Source organism: Leucopleurus acutus, assembly GCF_964270905.1.
Source record: "Leucopleurus acutus genome assembly, chromosome: 3".
NCBI classification, from domain to species: Eukaryota; Metazoa; Chordata; class Mammalia; order Artiodactyla; family Delphinidae; genus Leucopleurus; species Leucopleurus acutus.
The window spans coordinates 1570202-1589076 of record NC_139145.1 but is presented as its reverse complement, the minus strand read 5'-3'; the positions used below and the strand labels follow the sequence as shown (position 1 = coordinate 1589076).

The following is an 18875-nucleotide window of genomic DNA, read 5'->3' as shown; positions in this document are numbered from 1 at the left end:
ACATGAGTAATCTGACCTTCTGAAAAGTTAAGCTTCTAGAAGGAGCCCATTTTCTTAATGTACTCAGCATCGAGTCATCACAAAATACGAACTCTTATAAAGTACCGCCCCCTCACTTCCCATGAGAAAGCAAAATTCCTCAGCGGGGAAATGGGAGGGTAGCAGACGTTACCCGCAAAGCTTTAGGAAGGCTGCGGCTCGCTGAGCCCTTCACTAGGGCCCCTGACTGCTTGCCTGGTAGTGGGACAGACACACCAGGAACGGCTGCTGACCAGCAGGAGGAGCGCCCGGCCAGGCAGGCAGCACACCCCGCACCCTGCCAAGCGAGGTCCGGCCAGCAAGGGAAAGACGCTCTCCACTTCAGAACCGCCCACCGCTAGAAAGCCAGGTCCTGCCAGGGCCTGGACACATGAGGCCTTTCTTACAAGGGTTACAAATCTGTGGCCTTGCTCTGACTCGAATAAAAGACAGAGATGGGGACAACGTGACCATCTCCAGATGAACTTTCATCTTTGTTTCAAGTGCCTGGGTGCTGGGTCACAGTGGATTTCTAAATTCTTCCAATACTCAAAAATACCAATTTCTAAGATGCAGAAGCGTTGTTAAACATACACTTAGCACAGTCCCCAGTCCCACTCCTGAGTATTTTCTCAAGTGACGTAAAAACCCAAGTTCACATGGAAACCTGCCCTGGGATGTTTACAGCAGCTTTATTCCTGATCCCCTCAAAACTGGAAATATCCCACAAGTCCTGCCACCCGCAGGCGAATGGACAAACGGAAAATGGAATACAACACAGGAAGAAAAAGGGGTGACTTCTCATACCCGCAACAACAGGGATGACGGACTTCCCTGGTGGTCCAGTGGCTAAGACTCCGCGCTCCCAATGCAGGGGGCCTGGGGTCCATCCCTGCTCAGGGAACTAGATCCCGCACGCCGCAACTAAAAGATCCTGCACGCGGCAATGAAGATCCCATGTGCCGCAACTAAGACCCACCACACCCAAGTAAATAACTAAATAAATAAATATTTAAAAAAAAAAACAGGGATGAATCTCTGATAGGTTTTGCTGAGCCAAAGCAGCCAGAATCAAAAAGCTACATACTGTTGTTCCGTTTATCTGACTTTCTGGAAAAGCCAAAACCTTAGGGACAGAGAGGAGATTAGTGGCCAAGAGGCTAGAGGCGCGCTGGCGCCAAAGGGCAGCAAATGGGATGACGGGATTGCTCTGCCGCCTGACGGCGATCATCTGTCAAAACTCCTAGAACTGTGCACTACAAGTGAACTATGCTTCACGGCTACTAAGGATAAACGAATTATTACATTTTGAAAAATGCGCCGGCCAGCCAACCGGTACATGACAAGTGCAGTAAAAGGGGCGGGGGAGGCGAGGCAAGTGGATCAGCTGGAGTTCTGAAGGTTCTCCCCACTTTCAGTTTCCGTGCCCTGGGATGTCTCCCCGCCCTGCCCACTGCTCAGGCCGCCCACCGGGCAACCCGGAGCTACCCAACCGGAAAAGCCAGAGCCCGGGCTCAGCCGCGCCTCCGGGCGCAGGAAGAGCAAAAATAGAAAGCGCCGGTGCGCAGTGGCGGGCTGGAAACCCTCGGACCTCGGAGAACCGGGGAGAACCGCGGCCCGGAGCCAACATCGGCTCCCGGGCGGTCCCAGCGTCCCGACCCCGCCCCCGGCCGCGACACAGTTTCCACAAACTGACACACACGGAGCCCGCGCGAGGGGCGGGGCGCGCGGGCTTCCCCGCCGGGTCCCTGGAGGCCGGTCCCCCGCAAGCCGAGCGCGCGAAAGAGCGCCCCAAAGGCGCCGGCCCACGGCGCCCGCTGCGCTTTCCCTCCCGAAGGCGGGCTGCAGGGCCCAAGCGTGGACCCTGGGACACGAACACGCGCACCACGCCGCCACCGGGGACGAGAGGCCGGGCGCCCACCCGGCTGGGCACCCTACATTTCTGGAACCACCGGGACGCCTGTGTAAATTTCCGTTTGCCCTGTCATTTTCCAAAGGCCACTCAAAATCAGGGGACAGAATGCCTCCTCTCCAAGGGTCCGGCCAGTCCACCCACTCAAATTAGGTGACAGAACGCCTCCTCTCCAAGGGTCCTGCCAGCCCTCCCACTCAAATTAGGTGACAGAACGCCTCCTCTCCAAGGGTCCTGCCAGCCCACCCACTCATGATCAGGGCACAGAACGCCTCCGTTCCAAGGGTCCTGCCAGTCCTGCCACTCAAGATCAGAGGGACAAAATGCCTAACTAAAACAAAACAAAAACACAAAAAACTGGAAAGAGGGAGAAAAGGATGTCCTCAAAAATAAAAAAGCTAAGCACGTTGACAGCGCCAAGAATTAACTACCAGGAAGAAGAAACACTACATGTCAGATCATAAAGTACGGACAGGCAAGCCCGCCGGCAGTCCAGGCCCGGGGGTACCGGGGACCCCAGCCCGGCAGAGCCAACGGCAGCCCGGCTCGGGCGCCCCTCGGAAGCGCGGGGTCCCCGCGGCCGAGTCTGCGCCCCCGGCCGGCCCCGGCTCCCCTCTGCCCACCCTGCGCGCGGAGGCTGGAAACGGCCGCGGAGAACCACGGCGGGGCGGGAAGGAGGGTCTAAAGAGGGTCTGGGGACTCGAGTCGCTCCGTTTCTCGGTGGGCCCAGCGCTCGCCGTGGGGGAAGAGGGGCGGGGGTCCGGGGGAAGGGGACGGGCGGCACTCACGTAGACCGGCAGCGGCCACGGGTAGACGGCGGGCTCAGCCCCCACGGGCGACTTGAGCCTCAGCTCCAGCTTCTCCCCCATGTCTGCGCGCGCGGCCGCCGCACCATGCTAGTCGGGCGGTTGGGGGAGGGGCGGGGCGCCGCCGGCGGGGGCGGGGCAGGCAGGCGGGCGGGCGGAGGAGGGCGGGCGGGCGGGCGGGCGGGAGGCTGAGGGGAGGGGGCCTGGCCTGGGCCTCAGCCGCCGCCGCCGCGCTCCCGTCCGGCCCCCGGCTCCCTCTTTGTGGTCACAGGCCCGGAGCCTCCAGCGCCGCCGCCATCTTGGGCCGGCGTGAGGCGAGCACAATGAGCCGGGGGCCGGGCTGAACCACTCGCGGCGCGCGCGCGGGGGGGCCCGGCGCGAAGAGGCGGCGCGCTCCCGCTGCCCCGCCCGCCGCTCCGCGCGCGCCCCCCCTCAGCCCCGCCCCGTGGGCTCGCCCGCTCTCACGCACGCACGAACGCACGCACGCACGTCCTCGGCTGCCCCCGGCCTACCCCACCGGCCCGACGTGGGGACCCGGGGAGACCCCTCGGGGCCTGCGGTGGCGGGTTCGAGTCCACCTCTTGGCGTACCGTGACCACCCCCCCACCCCCGTCATTAATGACTGTAATTCCTCATTAAATGTGACAGCCGGAATCCCTGCTTCTGTTCCCAAGAATGCCGTTTATTTAGCCTATGCTAGGCACCAGACCCTGGACGCTCAGTACTGGCAAAAAAGGAAATGCCCTGCCCTCTTGGCGCTCCCATTTTAATTGGAATAGTAGTGACAATGCTCGGGGGAGAAAGTAAAGTGTCATCAGCGCTACGGGGATGGTTAATTTCATGTGCGCACTGCGCGGGGCCCCGGCAACCACAAACATCCCAGATATGGTCAGGAAGGTATCCTGACCTGGAAGGACCTGAAATCGGTCCACTTTGCGTAAAGGAGATCGTCAATGCCACGGCGTGGGTGGGCCTCGTCAATCAGTTGAAGGACGAGAGAAGAATGAGTTTCCGTAGAAAGAGGGAACTGTTCCTCCAATGGCCTTCAGACATCAGCTCTTCCCTGTGTCTCCAGCCCAGAGTCCTGCCCTGACTTGCCTGCCTCACGGTCACATGAGTCAACTCCTTAAAACAAAACTATATATGTAAAAATACTGAATATATACAAGCCTATTAATTTGTATATGTGTGTATACATATTATATATATATGTGTGTACGCATGCATATATATTGAATATAAGGTATGTACATACACGTTTATATGTATATACACATATGTTTATATGTGCGTGCGTATGTAGTATATGTGTAAGTACTATATATAGTATACATAGAAACCTATATATTTGTGTGTATATATTGTATATATGTATGTATGTGTATGTATAGTATATGTATTATACATGTGAACATGCTGTATATATACACACCCATATATTTATATTTGGGTGTGTATATATACAGTATATGTACACTGTATGTATGTATGTACACAGTGTATAGGTGTGTATATATGTTGTATACCTGTATGTGTATATGTTGTATAGGCATTATATGTATATATGTATATACTGTATATATACCCACTTGCGTATGTATTTATATGTATATACATGCGCATATTTACGTATAGGTGTGTATGTGTGTATATACATTGTATATATGTATGTGTATATATTTTATATATATGATATATGTATGTATATATACTGTGTATTTATATATACAGCACATATATATTTTTATGCTATATGCTTTTATATGTAGGTGTATATGTGTGTCTATATGTATGTATGTGCATGTATTGCATTTATTATATGTGTATGTATAGTATATGTATGTATACTGTATATATACACACCTAATATATCTTTGTATGTATGTATATATATATGATATATATATACCTAGGTGTGTATATTGTATATGTTATATGTATGTGTACGTACTGTATATATACAACTATGCATTTTATTATATGTGTGTATGTATAGTGTATATGTATGTGTGTATTGTATGTATTATGTGTATATGTGTGTATACATACTGTATATATACAAACTATGCATTTTATATGCGTGTATATATGTATGTGTGTATTGTATATACTATATGTGTATATGTCTGTATGCGTACTGCATATATACACAGCTGTATATTTTTGTATGCGTGTACATATGTACGTGTGTGTGTGTATACACACACACCCTATGGATTCTGTTTGTCTGGAGAACCCTCACTGATACGGACACTTATGACAATTGAGCACCTGCTCTTTGCCAGCCAGGGAGCCAAACGCTTGTCCTTTCTGTGTCTCCCTTAAGTGTCACAAGTCCTGGGAGGGAAGGTGATGCCGCTCCTACCAGTTGAGGTGCCTCAGGGTCAGAGAGGTGCACAGGGCGGGGGGCTGGAGCCCGGTGGAGCCCAGGTGGAGTTCTAGCAGCAGTACAGCCTAGCAGTCCCACTTCCCCGGGTGCCTCTCACGAAGACGCCGAGGGAGAGACCGGGTCTGAAGAAGGGGATGAGGAAGCTTCCGTGGGTCTGCAAGCCCAGACCAAGGCTGACTCGTCAAGGGTGTTAGAGGTCAGGACTCTGGTTACCCTGGGGATGGGCTTACACAGAGCCATTCCCATTCTGAAAAAGTATCCATTCTGCTCTTGTTTGTATGTTCACCCCCCTCCCCCAAATCTTTTAAAAACAGATTCTCTTGGTTGCTGGGAGCACACACGGGGAAGTTGTGTGTGAGGGGGTGTGATCCAGGGGACAGGGAGGATAAGCCCCTCACTCGTAGGGCCAGGAGTGGCTCAGCTTTCTGTGCTGAGGATGGCCCGCGAGGTCCCAGAGAGAAGGGTCCCTGCTCCGTCCCTGCTCCGTGCACCCCATTCCCAGCCTGAGAAGTCCAGAGCACCCCCCCCCCACACACACACACACACACCAGGGAGGAGAGCCAGTCACCCTGGCTCCCAGGCTCCGGCTCCAAGGCTCCCGGCACTAGGAGCTATTTTCAGCTTTCATGCCCTAGGACACGCCAGAGCTATTGTCTCCGGAAACTCTCTGTCTCTCCCCCGCCCGCCATCCCTCCCTCCCTCCTCCTCCTCTTCCCCTCCCGCTCCAGCTGTCCTGCCCTCCACCCTGCATTTCTACATAGGATGGCTCGCTTCTCCCCATGCCCACCCCCACCGTTCGATGGATGTGAAAGCAAGCCCTGGGGACTTCCCTGGAGGTCCAGTGATTAAGACTCCGAGCTTCCACTGCAAGGGGTGAGGGTTCGATCCCTGGTCAGGGAAATAAGATCCCACATGCTGCCTGGCACGGCCAAAGAAATAAATGAATAAAAAATAAAGTTATAGTGATGAAACAGCCCTAGTGGTGCAAGGATGGGACGTATAGCTCTATGGTAGAGAATAAAGGTCCAGAAACAGATAGATGAGAACTTGATATGACAGAAAGTGGGGAAATTAAGGAGTTTTCAATAGATGGCATTAGGACAATTGCATATCCATGTGGGAAAAAAGTAAATTAAAAAAAAAAAGCAAGCCGTGGTCAGGTGTGACCTTGGCCCCAGGGCCATTGGCACAAATTGTGCTGTGGGACGTTCTTCCTTAGACTCCTCCCTCCCTCCTGTGTCACTGTCACTTCCTCCAGAACCTTCCTGGACTCCCCTACACAAGCCCGGGGTGTGCCCTCACCCACCCTGGATCACCAGAATTCCAATCCCGGCCCACCCTTCCCCGCCAGGTAAAGAACTGGGCCTGGTCAATAAGACCGTAGAGGTCCTCAGCCATTGCTATTGCAGTTGGAATTGTTACTGGGTTTACACAGGGTGACCAACACCCGCCCCCAGTTTGCCCAGGACCGCTCAGGTTTGAGCGCTGGAACTGTGGGGAAACCCTCATTTCCGGGGAACCCCAGAAGGCTGGTCAGCCGATTTAGGACGGATCTTTCACTTGAGATCCCAACCCCCGAGAGCCAGAAAGGGAATCTCCCCCCTCCTTCCATGGTAACCTTCATTCATTCATCCACTCATCCCTTTATTCAACTCCTTTTTTCAGCAAGTATTTAGGAAGCACCTACTACACAGCAGACACTCTTCTAGGTGCTGGGGACAGTAAACTGAGAAGGTGTGATTTATTACACGGGGATGATGTCTCAGAGACCACTGCAGGGCATGGGAGGTGGGAGAGGGAAGGGGCAGTTCTAAATGAAGGCGCTGACAGGATTGGGGCAGACCTTGCCCTGGGACAGGCTGGTTGCTTCAACACAGCTGCTTCAACACAGCTCCTCACCCAGGGCCATCCTGCCCCCACCTCACCCAGTTCTTTGGTGATGTCTGGGGAAAATCTGTGGTTTTCACACTTGGGAGGGAGGGGCCCCTGGAATCAAATGGGTGGGGCCACGGATGCTCCTGAACCCCACACAGTGCCCAGGAGGGACCCCCAGCAGAGGATGACCCACCCCGAGTAACCCCAGTGCCGCGGGGAGACTCTGTACTAACATTATTTAGACCAGCTGGTGCCCCCAGATTCCTGCACAGGCAGGGACTGTATTCGGGCCACCTCTGTATCCCGAGGTGACCTAGAGTGGGGCAGCCAGGAAGGCTGAGATGAGTATCGGGGGTGAAATGACAAATCTCTGTGCCCACCCTCCCCGCCTCACCCCAGGGGCGATGACCTCTATCTCTTCCCTGTGCAGGTAGCTTTTCCCTGAGCCATTTCTTCTTGTCAAGGTCCCTGTCGCAGGTTGGATTCCCCGAAGATGACGTTGAGAGCAAGGATTGGAATGCAGGTTGTTGATATGAGACGTGCAGAGAACAGATAGAGCTGCCATAGGGTCCTGCAATTCCACTCCTGGGCATAGATCTGGAGAAAACTCTAATTCGAAAAAATGCATGCACCCCTGGGATTTCCCTGGTGGTCCAGTGGTTAAGACTCCGTGCTTCCAGTGCAGGGGGCATGGGTTCCATCTCTGGTAGGGGAACTAAGATCCCCCATGCTGTGTGACAAAAAAAAAAAAAAAGAAAGAAAAGATACATGCACCCCAATGTTCATTGCAGCACTGTTTACAATAGCCAAGACATGGAAGCTACCTAAATGTCCACTGATGGATGAATGGATGAAGAAGATGTGGTACATATATACAATGGAATATTACTCAGCCATAAAAAGAAGGAAATAATGCTATTTGCAGCAAAGTGATGGACCTAGAGATTATCATACTAAGTGAAGTAAGTCAGACAGAGAAAGACAAATATCATATAATCTCACTTATATGTGAAATCTAAAATACGACACAAATGAACTTGTCTATGAAACAAAAACAGACTCACAGACATAGAGAACAGACTTGTGGTTGCCAAGGGGGAGACAGAGTGAGGGAGGGTTGGTTTGGGAGTTTGGGGTTAGCAGATGCAAACTATTAAATATAGGATGGATAAACTACAAGGTCCTACTGTCTAGCACAGGGAACTATATTCAATATCCTGTGATTAGCCATATGGAAAAGAAAAAGAGTTTTATTTATAGGTTCCATCCCTAACTGAGCTGGCCCATCCCCTCCCATGGTTCTAAGTGCAGCCCGAGGCTGCAGACTTCCTACCATGGTCTTCAGCTCCAGAGCAAGCCACCTGCAAACCAGCCGCATCTTCCCAGGGGCTGGCAACTCTCCTTTGCCACTAATTCCAAGACACATCCAGATAGCAAAAATGTGACCATGAAAAGAAACTCAGGCATGTTCAAATCAAGGAAATAACATTCTTATCTCTGTTTAGCACTTGCTTAATTTTAGAATAGCTTAGAGTTACAAAAATGTTGCAAAGATCTGTACAGAGTGTACAGAATGCCAGTGGACCCCGACCCAGTACCCTTATTTCCAACACATTAGTACGACATGTTTATCCAACTAAGGAACCAAGATGGATACATTACGATTAACTAAAGTCTACACTTTATTAGAATTTCCCTAGTTTTCCCCTAAGGTCCTTTTTCTGTCCCAGTCTCCTCTGGGCTGTGACATTTCTAAGACATCCCTGGGTTTTGATACCTTGAAAGTTTTGAGGAGGACTGGTCAGGTATTTTGTCCCTCAATTTGTTTATCTGTTTGTTTTCTGATGTTTCTCTTATGGTTGGTCTGGAGTTACGGGGTTTGGGGTGGAAGATCCAGACAGAGATAAAAATGCCATTCTCCTCAGGTCACATCAAGGATACACACCATCAGTGGGACTTATGACAAACGAATTTACCCTTGATCACCTGGCCAGTATCGTCTTTTTTTTTTCTGCGTTTGGTCTTCGTTGCTGCGTGCGGGCTTTCTCTAGTTGCGGCGAGCGGGGGCTACTCTTCGTTGTGGTGTGCGGGCTTCTCATTGCAGTGGCTTCTCTTGTTCCGGAGCACAGGCTCTAGGCATGCGGCCTTCAGTAGTTGTGGCTCACAGGCTCGGTAGTTGTGGCTTGCGGGCTCTAGAGCGCAGGCTCAGCAGTTGTGGCGCAAGCTTAGGTGCTCCACGGCATGTGGGATCTTCCCGGCCCAGAGCTCGAACCCGTGTCCCCTGCATTGGCAGGCGGATTCTTAACCACTGCACCACCAAGGAAGTCCCCAGTATTGTCTTTTAACCCTCGGGTGGACATTCCTCTTCCTCAAAGGGCCAAAATTAAAGACACAGACAACGCGGAGTGCTGGTTCAGGTGGGAGCCACTGGAACACCCGTATCTTCCTGGTGGGAGTGCAGATTGGAGCAGCCACTTTGGAAAACTGTCCAGCATGATCCACCAGAGCTGACATTACTACTCCAGGTCTCAGCAGTTCCCCTCCAAAGGGCACACCCAAGAGGAACATGTCTACTCCCTTCTAAAGGACGTGCACCAGAATGTCCATGGTGGTTCTATTCACAGTAGCCAACAACTGGAAATAATGTAAATGTCCTTTCAGAAGACAACGGGTGAGGGACTTCCCTGGTGGTCCAGTGGTTAAGACTCCGTGCTCCCAATGCAGGGGGCCCAGGTTGGATCTAGATCCCACCGTGCCACAACTAAGACCTGGCACAGCCTAAATAAATAAATAAATAAGTATTAAAGAAAAAAAAAAAAGAAGACAACGGGTGAATAAACTGTGGTACATTCATATCCGGCGTCGCAAAGGAGGAGACTGCCACTACACACAACAGCCTGGATGAATCTCAAAATACAAAGGTTGGGTGAAGGCTGTTACACACAACAAAGAGGACATACTTTAGAACTCCATTTACATGAAGTTCAAAAACAGGAGAAACTGATGAAATTAGAAGTCAGACAGAGGTTTTCTCTGGGGGATATTGACTGAGAATGGGCATATAGACTTCTTGGGGGCTGGTTACTTAGAGAAAGAGATGGATAGTTAGATTATAGATAGATAGATAGAAATTTATTAAACTGGTCACTTGGTAATGTGTCCTTTTTTTGTTTTTTTTTTGTGTTTTTTTTTGCGGTACGCGGGCGTCTCACTGTTGCGGAGCACAGGCTCCGGACGCGCAGGCTCAGCGGCCACGGCTCACAGGCCCAGCCGCTCTGCGGTATGTGGGATCCTCCCAGACCGGGGCACGAACCCGCGTCCCCTGCATCGGCAGGCAGACTCTCAACCACTGCGCCACCAGGGAAGCCCCTCTGTGTCCTTTTTGTATGTATCTCATACCTCAAATAAAAATGAAAGAAAAGAATAAAATAAAACTAGGTCTGCGATGGTGGAAGTGTAAAATGGTGCAGCCACTGTGGAAAACAGTTTGGTGGGTCCTCACAAAGTTAAACATAGAATTGCCATATGATTCACTAAATTCTATTCCTAGGCAGAAAGCCAAAAGAATGGAAAACAGGGACTCCAACAGATATTTGTACACCCATGTTCATAGCAGCACCATTCACAATATGCAAAAAGCAGAAACACCTCAAATTTCCATCAACAGATGAGTGGGCAAACAAAACGCGGTCCCTCCATACAATGGAATATTATTTAGCCTTACAAAGGAAGGAAATTCTGACACTCATTACAACATGGATGAACCCTGAGGACATGATGCTCAGTGAAATAAGGCAGGCACAAAAGGATAAATACTGTCTGATTGCACTCACACGAGGTCCTAGAGAGTCAGATCCACAGAGACAGGAAGTAGATGGTGGGGGCCAGGGGCTGGGGGAGGGGGACAGAGAGTCAGTGTTTCATGGGGACAGAGTTTCAGTTTGGGGAGATGGGAAAGTTCTGGAGATGGATGGTGGGGATGGTTGCCCAACAATGGGAATGTACTTAATACCAGTGAGCTGTGCACTTAAAAATGGTTAAGATGGTACATTTTATGTTTATGTGTATTTTATCACAGTTAAAAGAGAAACAGTGGCAGCTAATACAATCCTAATAAGCAGCTTTGCAGGCAAAGCTTCTGCCCCAGAAATCTGGACCCCCCTCAGCGTCCTCTTGATGCCTTCCCGATGCCTCCTTTCCTTTGTCCTGGGGTCAGTGAGCTCATTCTTGGCAAGACTGGGAGCACGGATGCATCTGTCTCAGCAGGGAAGGAGGATGAGAAATCTGTATGTCAAGGTGAAGGTCATCCAGCAGATGTAACTTTGGACAGATGTCCTCGTGGAGAAAAATGGACACAATACGTTCTACGAACAAAGCAAGGTGCTGAGGGGTGTGCAGAAGAAACGCATGTTTGCACACACACACGTATATACAGTGTGCTTGCGTATGATGGGCTCTTTCTGGCTCAAAAGAAACACACCACGCACGGTACCTGGAAGGGAAGAGTAGATTGCTATTCCCAGATATCCGAGTCTCTCCCAACAAGAGGACCGTGCACATCCCCACGCTCTGCCATGTGTGTTTACAGGGTCTCCCGCTAGAGTGCTCACAACATACACTCCTGCCCCACTGACCCCAGGCTTGATGATGCAGAGAAGTTATCTGCTGCTGCATACAAACCAGCACACAACTTAGAACATCCACCATGTAATACGCTCCTTGCTCTGTAGATCAGTAATTTTTCAAAAAAAATTTATTGGAATATAGTTGCTTTACAATGTTGTGTTAGTTTCTGCTACACAGCAAAGTGAATCAGTTATACACATACATATATCCTCCCTCTCTTTTTTGGATTTCCTTCCCATTTAGGTCACCACAGAGCACTGAGTAGAGTTCCCTGTGCTCTACAGTAGGTTCTCATTAGTTATCTATTTTATACATAGTATCAATCGTGTATATATGTCCATCTCAATCTCCTAATTCATCCCACCCTGCTCTTCCCCCTTGGTGTCCATATTTTTGTTCTCTACATCAGTGTCTCTATTTCTGCTTTGTAAATAAGATCGTCTATACCAATTTTTTCAGATCCCACATATATGCATTAATAGACTATATTTGTTTTTCTCTTTCATTCTAACCAGTATGAGGTGATACCTCACTGTAGTCTTGATTTGCATTGCTCTAATGATCAGTGATGTTGAGCATCTTTTCATGTGTTTGTTGGCCATCTGTGTATCTTCTTTGGAGAAACGTCTATTTAGGTCTTCTGCCCATTTTTGAATTGGGTTGCTTTTTAGATATTGAGCTGCATGAGCTGCTTGCATATTTTGGAGATTAATCCTTTGTCAGTTGCTTCATTTGCAAATATTTTCTCCCATTCTGAGAGTTGTCTTCTCATCTTTTTTGTGGTTTTCTGCCATGGTTTTCTGTTCTCTGTAGCAGAAACTAACACAACATTGTAAAGCAACTCTACTCCAATAAAATTTTTTTTTAACATCAAGCCTGGGGTCAGTGGGCAGGGGTGTATGTTTTGAGAACTCTAGACCCTGTCTTTAATCAATATTCCTTAGGGGAGAAAGCATGGGCCCTTAAAGCCTCTCCAAATGGCCTCAAGAAGTCTGGAAACTTCCATCCTTGTCTTCTTTTTTTTTTGCCAATCATGATTCAAGGATTTATTAAGTCATACATGCAAAACATACTGCTAATCGCATTAGCAAAAGATCAATGTAAAAACACTCCACAATTCTGCAACTGTCAATTTAAAAAATTTTGTTCTAGTGGTTGAAAGGTCCAAGCTCGTATTCTTGCCAGTGGGTAAGTTGTACAGAACTTCGTTAGCACGAGCACGGGGTTGACAGAACCTCACAGACCCCAAGGAACATCGTTAGGGCAAGGACAGGAAGCGTGTGCACGCTGTGAGGCAAGAGGCGGTCAGTGTTATTAGTCCAGGTGCAGTGTCGGTGATCTGCCAGGGTTTACAGTTTAAGAATATCTAAGTATTTTAAAAACTGTAAAGCTGCAACATAGGATTTTTACACCCAGTTACTAGAAAACCAAGGAAAGCACTTATAGCTTTGAATAAGGTAACATGAAAACAGGAATGCACTTTTACTAATCTACAAAAAAAATTTCTAATGCATATTCAGAACGATTTTATAATACAAGGAGGCATATTGCTCATTAAGAAGGGGTTCTGTAAGAAAAGCACTTACTAAGTTAGCAACTAGGAGAATGATGAGGTCAAAGATGGATTAAATGCCCAATTTCAGGAGGGATGGGCACGTTTAAGGAAAAGGAAAAGCTTAAGAAAACACTGATAATACCGGCCTTTCTTCATCATCTACTGCATTTGACAGAAATTAATCTTTTAAAACGTTTACCCGTGACACTTTTAATAGTTTAATTATTACGTATACAATGTAGTGTAAATTAATCTCCATATTTTGTTAAAATACTGTCTTCATCCTCGGATCACAAGTGTTCCACACACTCCACCCAGTGCACCCGCGGCCAGAGCAGAATGCTTCATCGGAGGGAACACGGGAGTAAAAACTCTGTTCAAAATCTCACCAAAGCTAATACACTAATTTGTTTTAAAAATCTCACTACGAAATCAAAAAGATGGATCCAAAGAGCTGAGCTGTTACACTCGTTCATTATGATGTACAGTACAGTGTTAGGTAGTGAACGTGGGCTGGTAAATCAGGATGCGTTAAATGGCAACGTTTCAGGAAGGAGGCTGCACTGCTCTTCGCGTCTGAAACTCATTAGCGAGCGTCTGCATCTCCTGCCTCAGAAGCTAGTCTCTTCCAGACAAAGGTCTTTGAACAGTTTAGTGCTTAGTGTTCTTAGCCCAACAATGCAACTTAGTTCACGAGGTATTTTGGCAAATCTTAATCTGAGCAAGAATAGGGGCTTTGAGAAATAAGGCTTTAAGGAAGCTCGTCATCTTAGGGCTAAACTTTCATAGGATGTGAAAGTTTGAACTCTCACACTTTTAACAAACAAAACCTAGAAATTACTGATTGGTTCAAAACGGTTTTATGGAAAAACTAATCTGTAACAAAAACTTGGCATTGAGTGCGAAGGCTCCACCGTTTGAGCAAAGCGTACAAAGGGTCCTGGGGGACTGGGACAGGCGGGAGGGGCCCGGACATTCACAACAGCAGGCATTTTCTCTTCCTCTTCTTGACGGGGGGCGGGCAGAGAACCGCCCGGATAGCTTCATCAAACACCGTCTTAAGACCTCGCTGCGTGAGCGCTGAGCACTCCAGGTATTTGACGGCACCGATCTCCTTGGCCATGGCCAAGCCCTGCGGGTAGGTGATGGGTGTCAGCTTCTTCTCCTTCAGTTTCTCAATCGTGTCTTTATCGTCCCTCAGATCAAGTTTCATCCCCATCAGGATGATAGGAGTGTTGGGACAGTGATGTCGCACTTCAGGGTACCACTCTGCACGAACATTTTCAAATGATGCAGGACTCACAAGAGAAAAGCAAATCAAGAATACATCCGTTTGCGGATAGGATAGGGGACGTAATCGGTCATAATCTTCTTGTCCAGCTGTATCCCACAAGCCCAGATTCACCGGTTTTCCATCCACCATAACATTGGCAGAATAGTTGTCAAAGACAGTGGGGATATACTCTCCAGGAAAGGCATTGGTCGTATAACTGATCAGGAGGCAAGTTTTACCTACAGCTCCGTCTCCCACCACCACACACTTGATGGCCTGCATCTGGGCCGCTCTCTGGGCCGCGGTGGCGGCGGCCGGGCACTGAGGCGAAGAGCGGAGAGCTCGGGGCGCGTGGCTGCGGGCGGCGGGGCGCAGGGTGCCGGGGCCGCTGTCCACGCTGCCTTGCCCTCCGCCGATGGGAAGCCGGAGCCCAGCTAAATGAGCACATATATATGAGTGACCCCTGGCAAGACCAGCAAGGGAACTGCTCAGCTAGGCCCAGTCCAAACTGCTGATTTACACACTAATTATTAGGACAATTTTTTACAATAGCCAGTACCATGGTTTTTTTTTAGAGTCCATATATATGCGTTAGCACATGGCATTTGTTTTTCTCTTTCTGACTTACTTCACTCTGCATGACCGACTCTAGGTCCATCCACCTCACTACAAATGACTCAATTTTGTTTCTTTTTATGGCTGAGTAATATTCCATTGTATATATGAGCCACGTCTTCTATAGCCATTCCTCCGTCGATGGACACTTAGGTTGCTTCCATCTCCTGGCTATTGTAAATAGTGCTGCAATGAACATTGTGGTGCATGACTCTTTTTGAATTATGGTTTTCTCAGGGTATATGCCCAGTAGTGGGATTGCTGGGTCACATGGTAGTTCTATTCTTAGTTTTATCTATTTTTTTTTTTTTTGCGGTACGCAGGCCTCTCACTGTTGTGGCCTCTCCCGTTGCGGAGCACAGGCTCCGGACGCGCAGGCTCAGCGGCCATGGCTCACGGGCCCAGCCGCTCCGCGGCATGTGGGATCTTCCCGGACCGGGGCACGAACCCGTGTCCCCTGCATCGGCAGGCGGACTCTCAACCACTGTGCCACCAGGGAAGCCCATCTATTCTTAGTTTTTGAAGGAACCTCCATACTGTTCTCCCTAGTGTCTGTATCAATTTACATTCCCACCAACAGTGCGAGAGGGTTCCCTTTTCTCCACACCCTCTCCAGCATTTACTGTTTGTAGAGTTTTAAAATTTATTTATTTTTAAAGTCTTTATTGAATTCATTACAATGTTGCTTCTGTTTTATGTTTTGACTTTTTGGCCACAAGGCATGTGGACCAAGGATTGAACCCACACCCTCTGTGATAGAAGGGTGCTTCCACTGGACCACCAGGGAAGCCCCATATTGTTTGTAGACTTTTTGATGATGGCCATTCTGACTGGTATGAGGTGGTATCTCATTGTCGTTTTGATTTGCATTTCTCTAACAATTAGTGCGTAGATCAGCAATTTGGACTGGGCCTAGCTGAGCAGTTCCCCTGCTGGTCTTGCCAGGGGTCACTCACATAATTGTGCTCATTTAGCCGGTGGGTGGCAGGCTGGTTGCTCTAGAGGGCTTCAGCTGGGCTGGCTCATCTCTGATCTTGGTTCTCCAGGAGGCAAACCAGACTTCAGTGCAGTATATCCTGACGTTCCTGGAAGACGACAAGGATGGAAGTTCCCAGACCTCTTGAGGCCATTTAGAGAGGCTTTAAGGGCCCCTGCTTTCTCCCCTAAGGAGGATTGATTAAAGACAGCGTCTTCATCCTGACCACCTCTGGTTTTTGTAAATAAAGTTTTATCAGAACACCCATTTGTTTACACACTGTCTGTGACTGCTTTTCCGCTGCAACAGCACAGTTGCACCATCGGACAGAGACCACCTGGTCTGCAAAGCCAACAACATTTACTCCCTGGTCCTTTACAGGAAGTTTGCCAGCCCCTGACGTCATGCATCAGAGCACCCTCCCCTTGGGGTCAGCTGCCGAACTGCCAAATGTCCCTCCGAAGTGAAATGACGGAGCTGCCAGCTCTTCCAGGCCTACTTTAAAGTCTCCGGAGGTGGACTTCCCTGGCAGTCCAGTGGTTAAGACTCCGCACTTCCACTGCAAGCGGGCGCGGTTTCGATCCCTGGTCGGGGAGCTAAGATCGCACATACCATGCGGTGCAGCCAAAACAAACAAACAAATAAATAAATAAATAAAGTCTCTGGAGGCGTTAAGGGAACCATGGACCAAAACCGCCCGTTCCGGCCAGACACGATAGTAACCACTTGCATGAGTTATCTTACAACAGGAGGTCCTGGTAGGGACGTGGAAACTAACAGGCTACCACCAACTGGAAGAACTTGGGAAAGATCGAAAGGAGAGAGGAGACACCAGTCCATGTCCTACCAACTCCCAGAATCCTTCCCGCTGGAATCCATCTCCTCTGAGTGATGCACGCGCCACCAGGAAGGACCCTGAGTCATAATGATTGCCCAGAGGGACTTCCCGGCTGGACCGGTGGTTAAGACTCTCTGCTCCCAATGCAGAGGGCCCGGGTTTGATCCCTATTCGGGGAACTAGATCCCGCACGCCAAAACTAAAGATCCCGCACGCTGCAACTAAGACCCCTAGCAGTCAAAATAAATAAATAAATTTTTTTTTAAAAAAAGAATGATTGGCCAGAGATAACCCGGAAATTAACCCCATTATCATAAAACCCGAGACTGTGAGCCCTGTAGCAGAGCAGTTCTCCTGGCCTCCCTTACCCTGCTGCTCTCTGCCTGGGCGCCCCTTCCCAATAAAGGCTCTTGCTCTGTCAGCACATGTGTCTCCTCGGACAATTCACTGCTGAGTCTTAGGCAAGAGCCCACTCTCGGGGCCCGGAAGGGGTCCCCCTTCCTGCAACAGAGGGACAGCAAGGGCTGCAGAGAACAGAAGAATCACAATGGCTCTGCTGGACCAAAGTCCAGCCTGCCGACCCCTCCGGAGCCCAGAGTCTCTGAGTTCCCTGCTACTGGGGACTTAGGCAACTAAAACACCTCCAATTACTGAGCGACTACTGCGTGCCTGGGCTGCACCACGCACTTTACACACAATCCTCACTCGATCCTTCAAGGACCCCCGTGGGAGACATTCTTTTCATATCCGTTTCCTACAGCTGCTGTAACAAAGGACCACAAAGTTAGTGGCTTAAAACAACACAAATTCATTATCATACATACATTGTTTCCCTGGAGAACATTGACTAGTACACTGCGCTAAAATCCAGGTGTCATCAGGGCTGCATTCCTCTCTAAAGGGTCTGGGGGGGGATCCGTTCCCTTCCTCGTTTCAGCTATTGGGAACTGCCTGCAACCCTTGGCTCGTGGCCCTTTCCTCCATGTTCAAGGTCAGAAACATCAGGCTGAGTCCTTGTGCTGCCATCCCTCTGGCCTTTTCCCATTTTTCAAGATCCTTGGGATTACCTCGTGTCTACCAGCATAAACCAGGATAAACTCCCCGTTTAAGATAAAATCCCCAGTTGGTCTCTCAACAAGGTCAGCGAAATCACAATGTGAATTCCACCTATAACGTTAATTCTTTTTTTTTAAATTTTATTGAAGTATAGTTGATTTTTATTTTTAATTTATTTTTGGCTGCGTTGGGTCTTCATTGCTGCGCGCGGGCTTTCTCTAGTTACAGCGAGAGGGGGCTACTCTTCGTTGCGGTGCCTGGGCTTCTCATTGCGGTGGCTTCTCTTGTTGTGAGCCACGGGCTCTAGGCACGCGGGCTTCAGTAGTTGGGGCTCGTGGGCTCTAGAGCGCAGGCTCAGTAGTTGTGGCACACGGGCTTAGTTGCTCCGCGGCATGTGGGATCTTCCCGGACCAGGGCTCGAACCCATGTCCCCTGCATTGGCAGGTGGATTCTTAACCACTGTGCCACCAGGGAAGTCCCTGAAGTATAGTTGATTTACAATGTTGGGTTAATTTCTGCTGTACAGGGACTTCCTTGGTGGTCCGGTGGTAAAACTCCGAGCTCCCAATGCAGGGGGCCAAGTTCAATCCCTGGTCAGGGAACTAGCTCCCACATGCCGCAACTAAGAGATCTCACGTGCTGCACTGAAGATCCCACGTGCCACAGTTGGGACACGGCACAGCCAAAACAAACAAACGAACACATACATACATACATATATATATACATAAATATTTAAAAAAATTTCTCCTAGGGCTTCCCTGGTGGCGCAGTGGTTGAGAGTCCGCCTGCCGATGCAGGGGACACGGGTTCGTGCTCCGGTCCGGGAAGATCCCACATGCCGCGGAGCGGCTGGGCCCGTGAGCCATGGCCGCTGAGCCTGCGCATCTGGAGCCTGTGCTCTGCAACGGAAGAGGCCGCAACAGTGAGAGGCCC

At 49.5% G+C, this 18875-nt stretch overlaps 2 protein-coding genes across 2 annotated transcripts in view; both read right to left on the bottom strand.

The window, feature by feature from the left end:
• DOT1L (DOT1 like histone lysine methyltransferase) overlaps positions 1 to 2803 on the bottom strand; it is a gene marked incomplete at its 3' end in the record, with an annotated part of 53074 nt that extends 50271 nt beyond the window's left edge. Inside the window, exon 1 of the mRNA XM_082835773.1 lies at positions 2719 to 2803. Coding sequence (XP_082691899.1) covers positions 2719 to 2799 — 81 coding nt within the window. The 5' untranslated portion in view covers positions 2800 to 2803. The remainder of the gene's footprint in view (positions 1 to 2718) is intronic.
• An 11211-nt stretch (positions 2804 to 14014) lies between these two features.
• LOC309960258 (ras-related C3 botulinum toxin substrate 1-like) lies at positions 14015 to 14749 on the bottom strand. Its single transcript, XM_082836924.1, has one exon. It carries the CDS (start codon positions 14734 to 14736, stop codon positions 14158 to 14160), a length of 579 nt encoding a protein of 192 aa, XP_082693050.1. The 5' UTR covers positions 14737 to 14749; the 3' UTR covers positions 14015 to 14157.
• Positions 14750 to 18875: the final 4126 nt, after the last annotated feature.

What these genes read in the sequence shown, in the direction of transcription:
- LOC309960258 (XM_082836924.1), bottom strand. Translation starts at nt 14,736, where the DNA reads ATGCAGGCCATCAAGTGTGTGGTGGTGGGAGACGGAGCTGTAGGTAAA.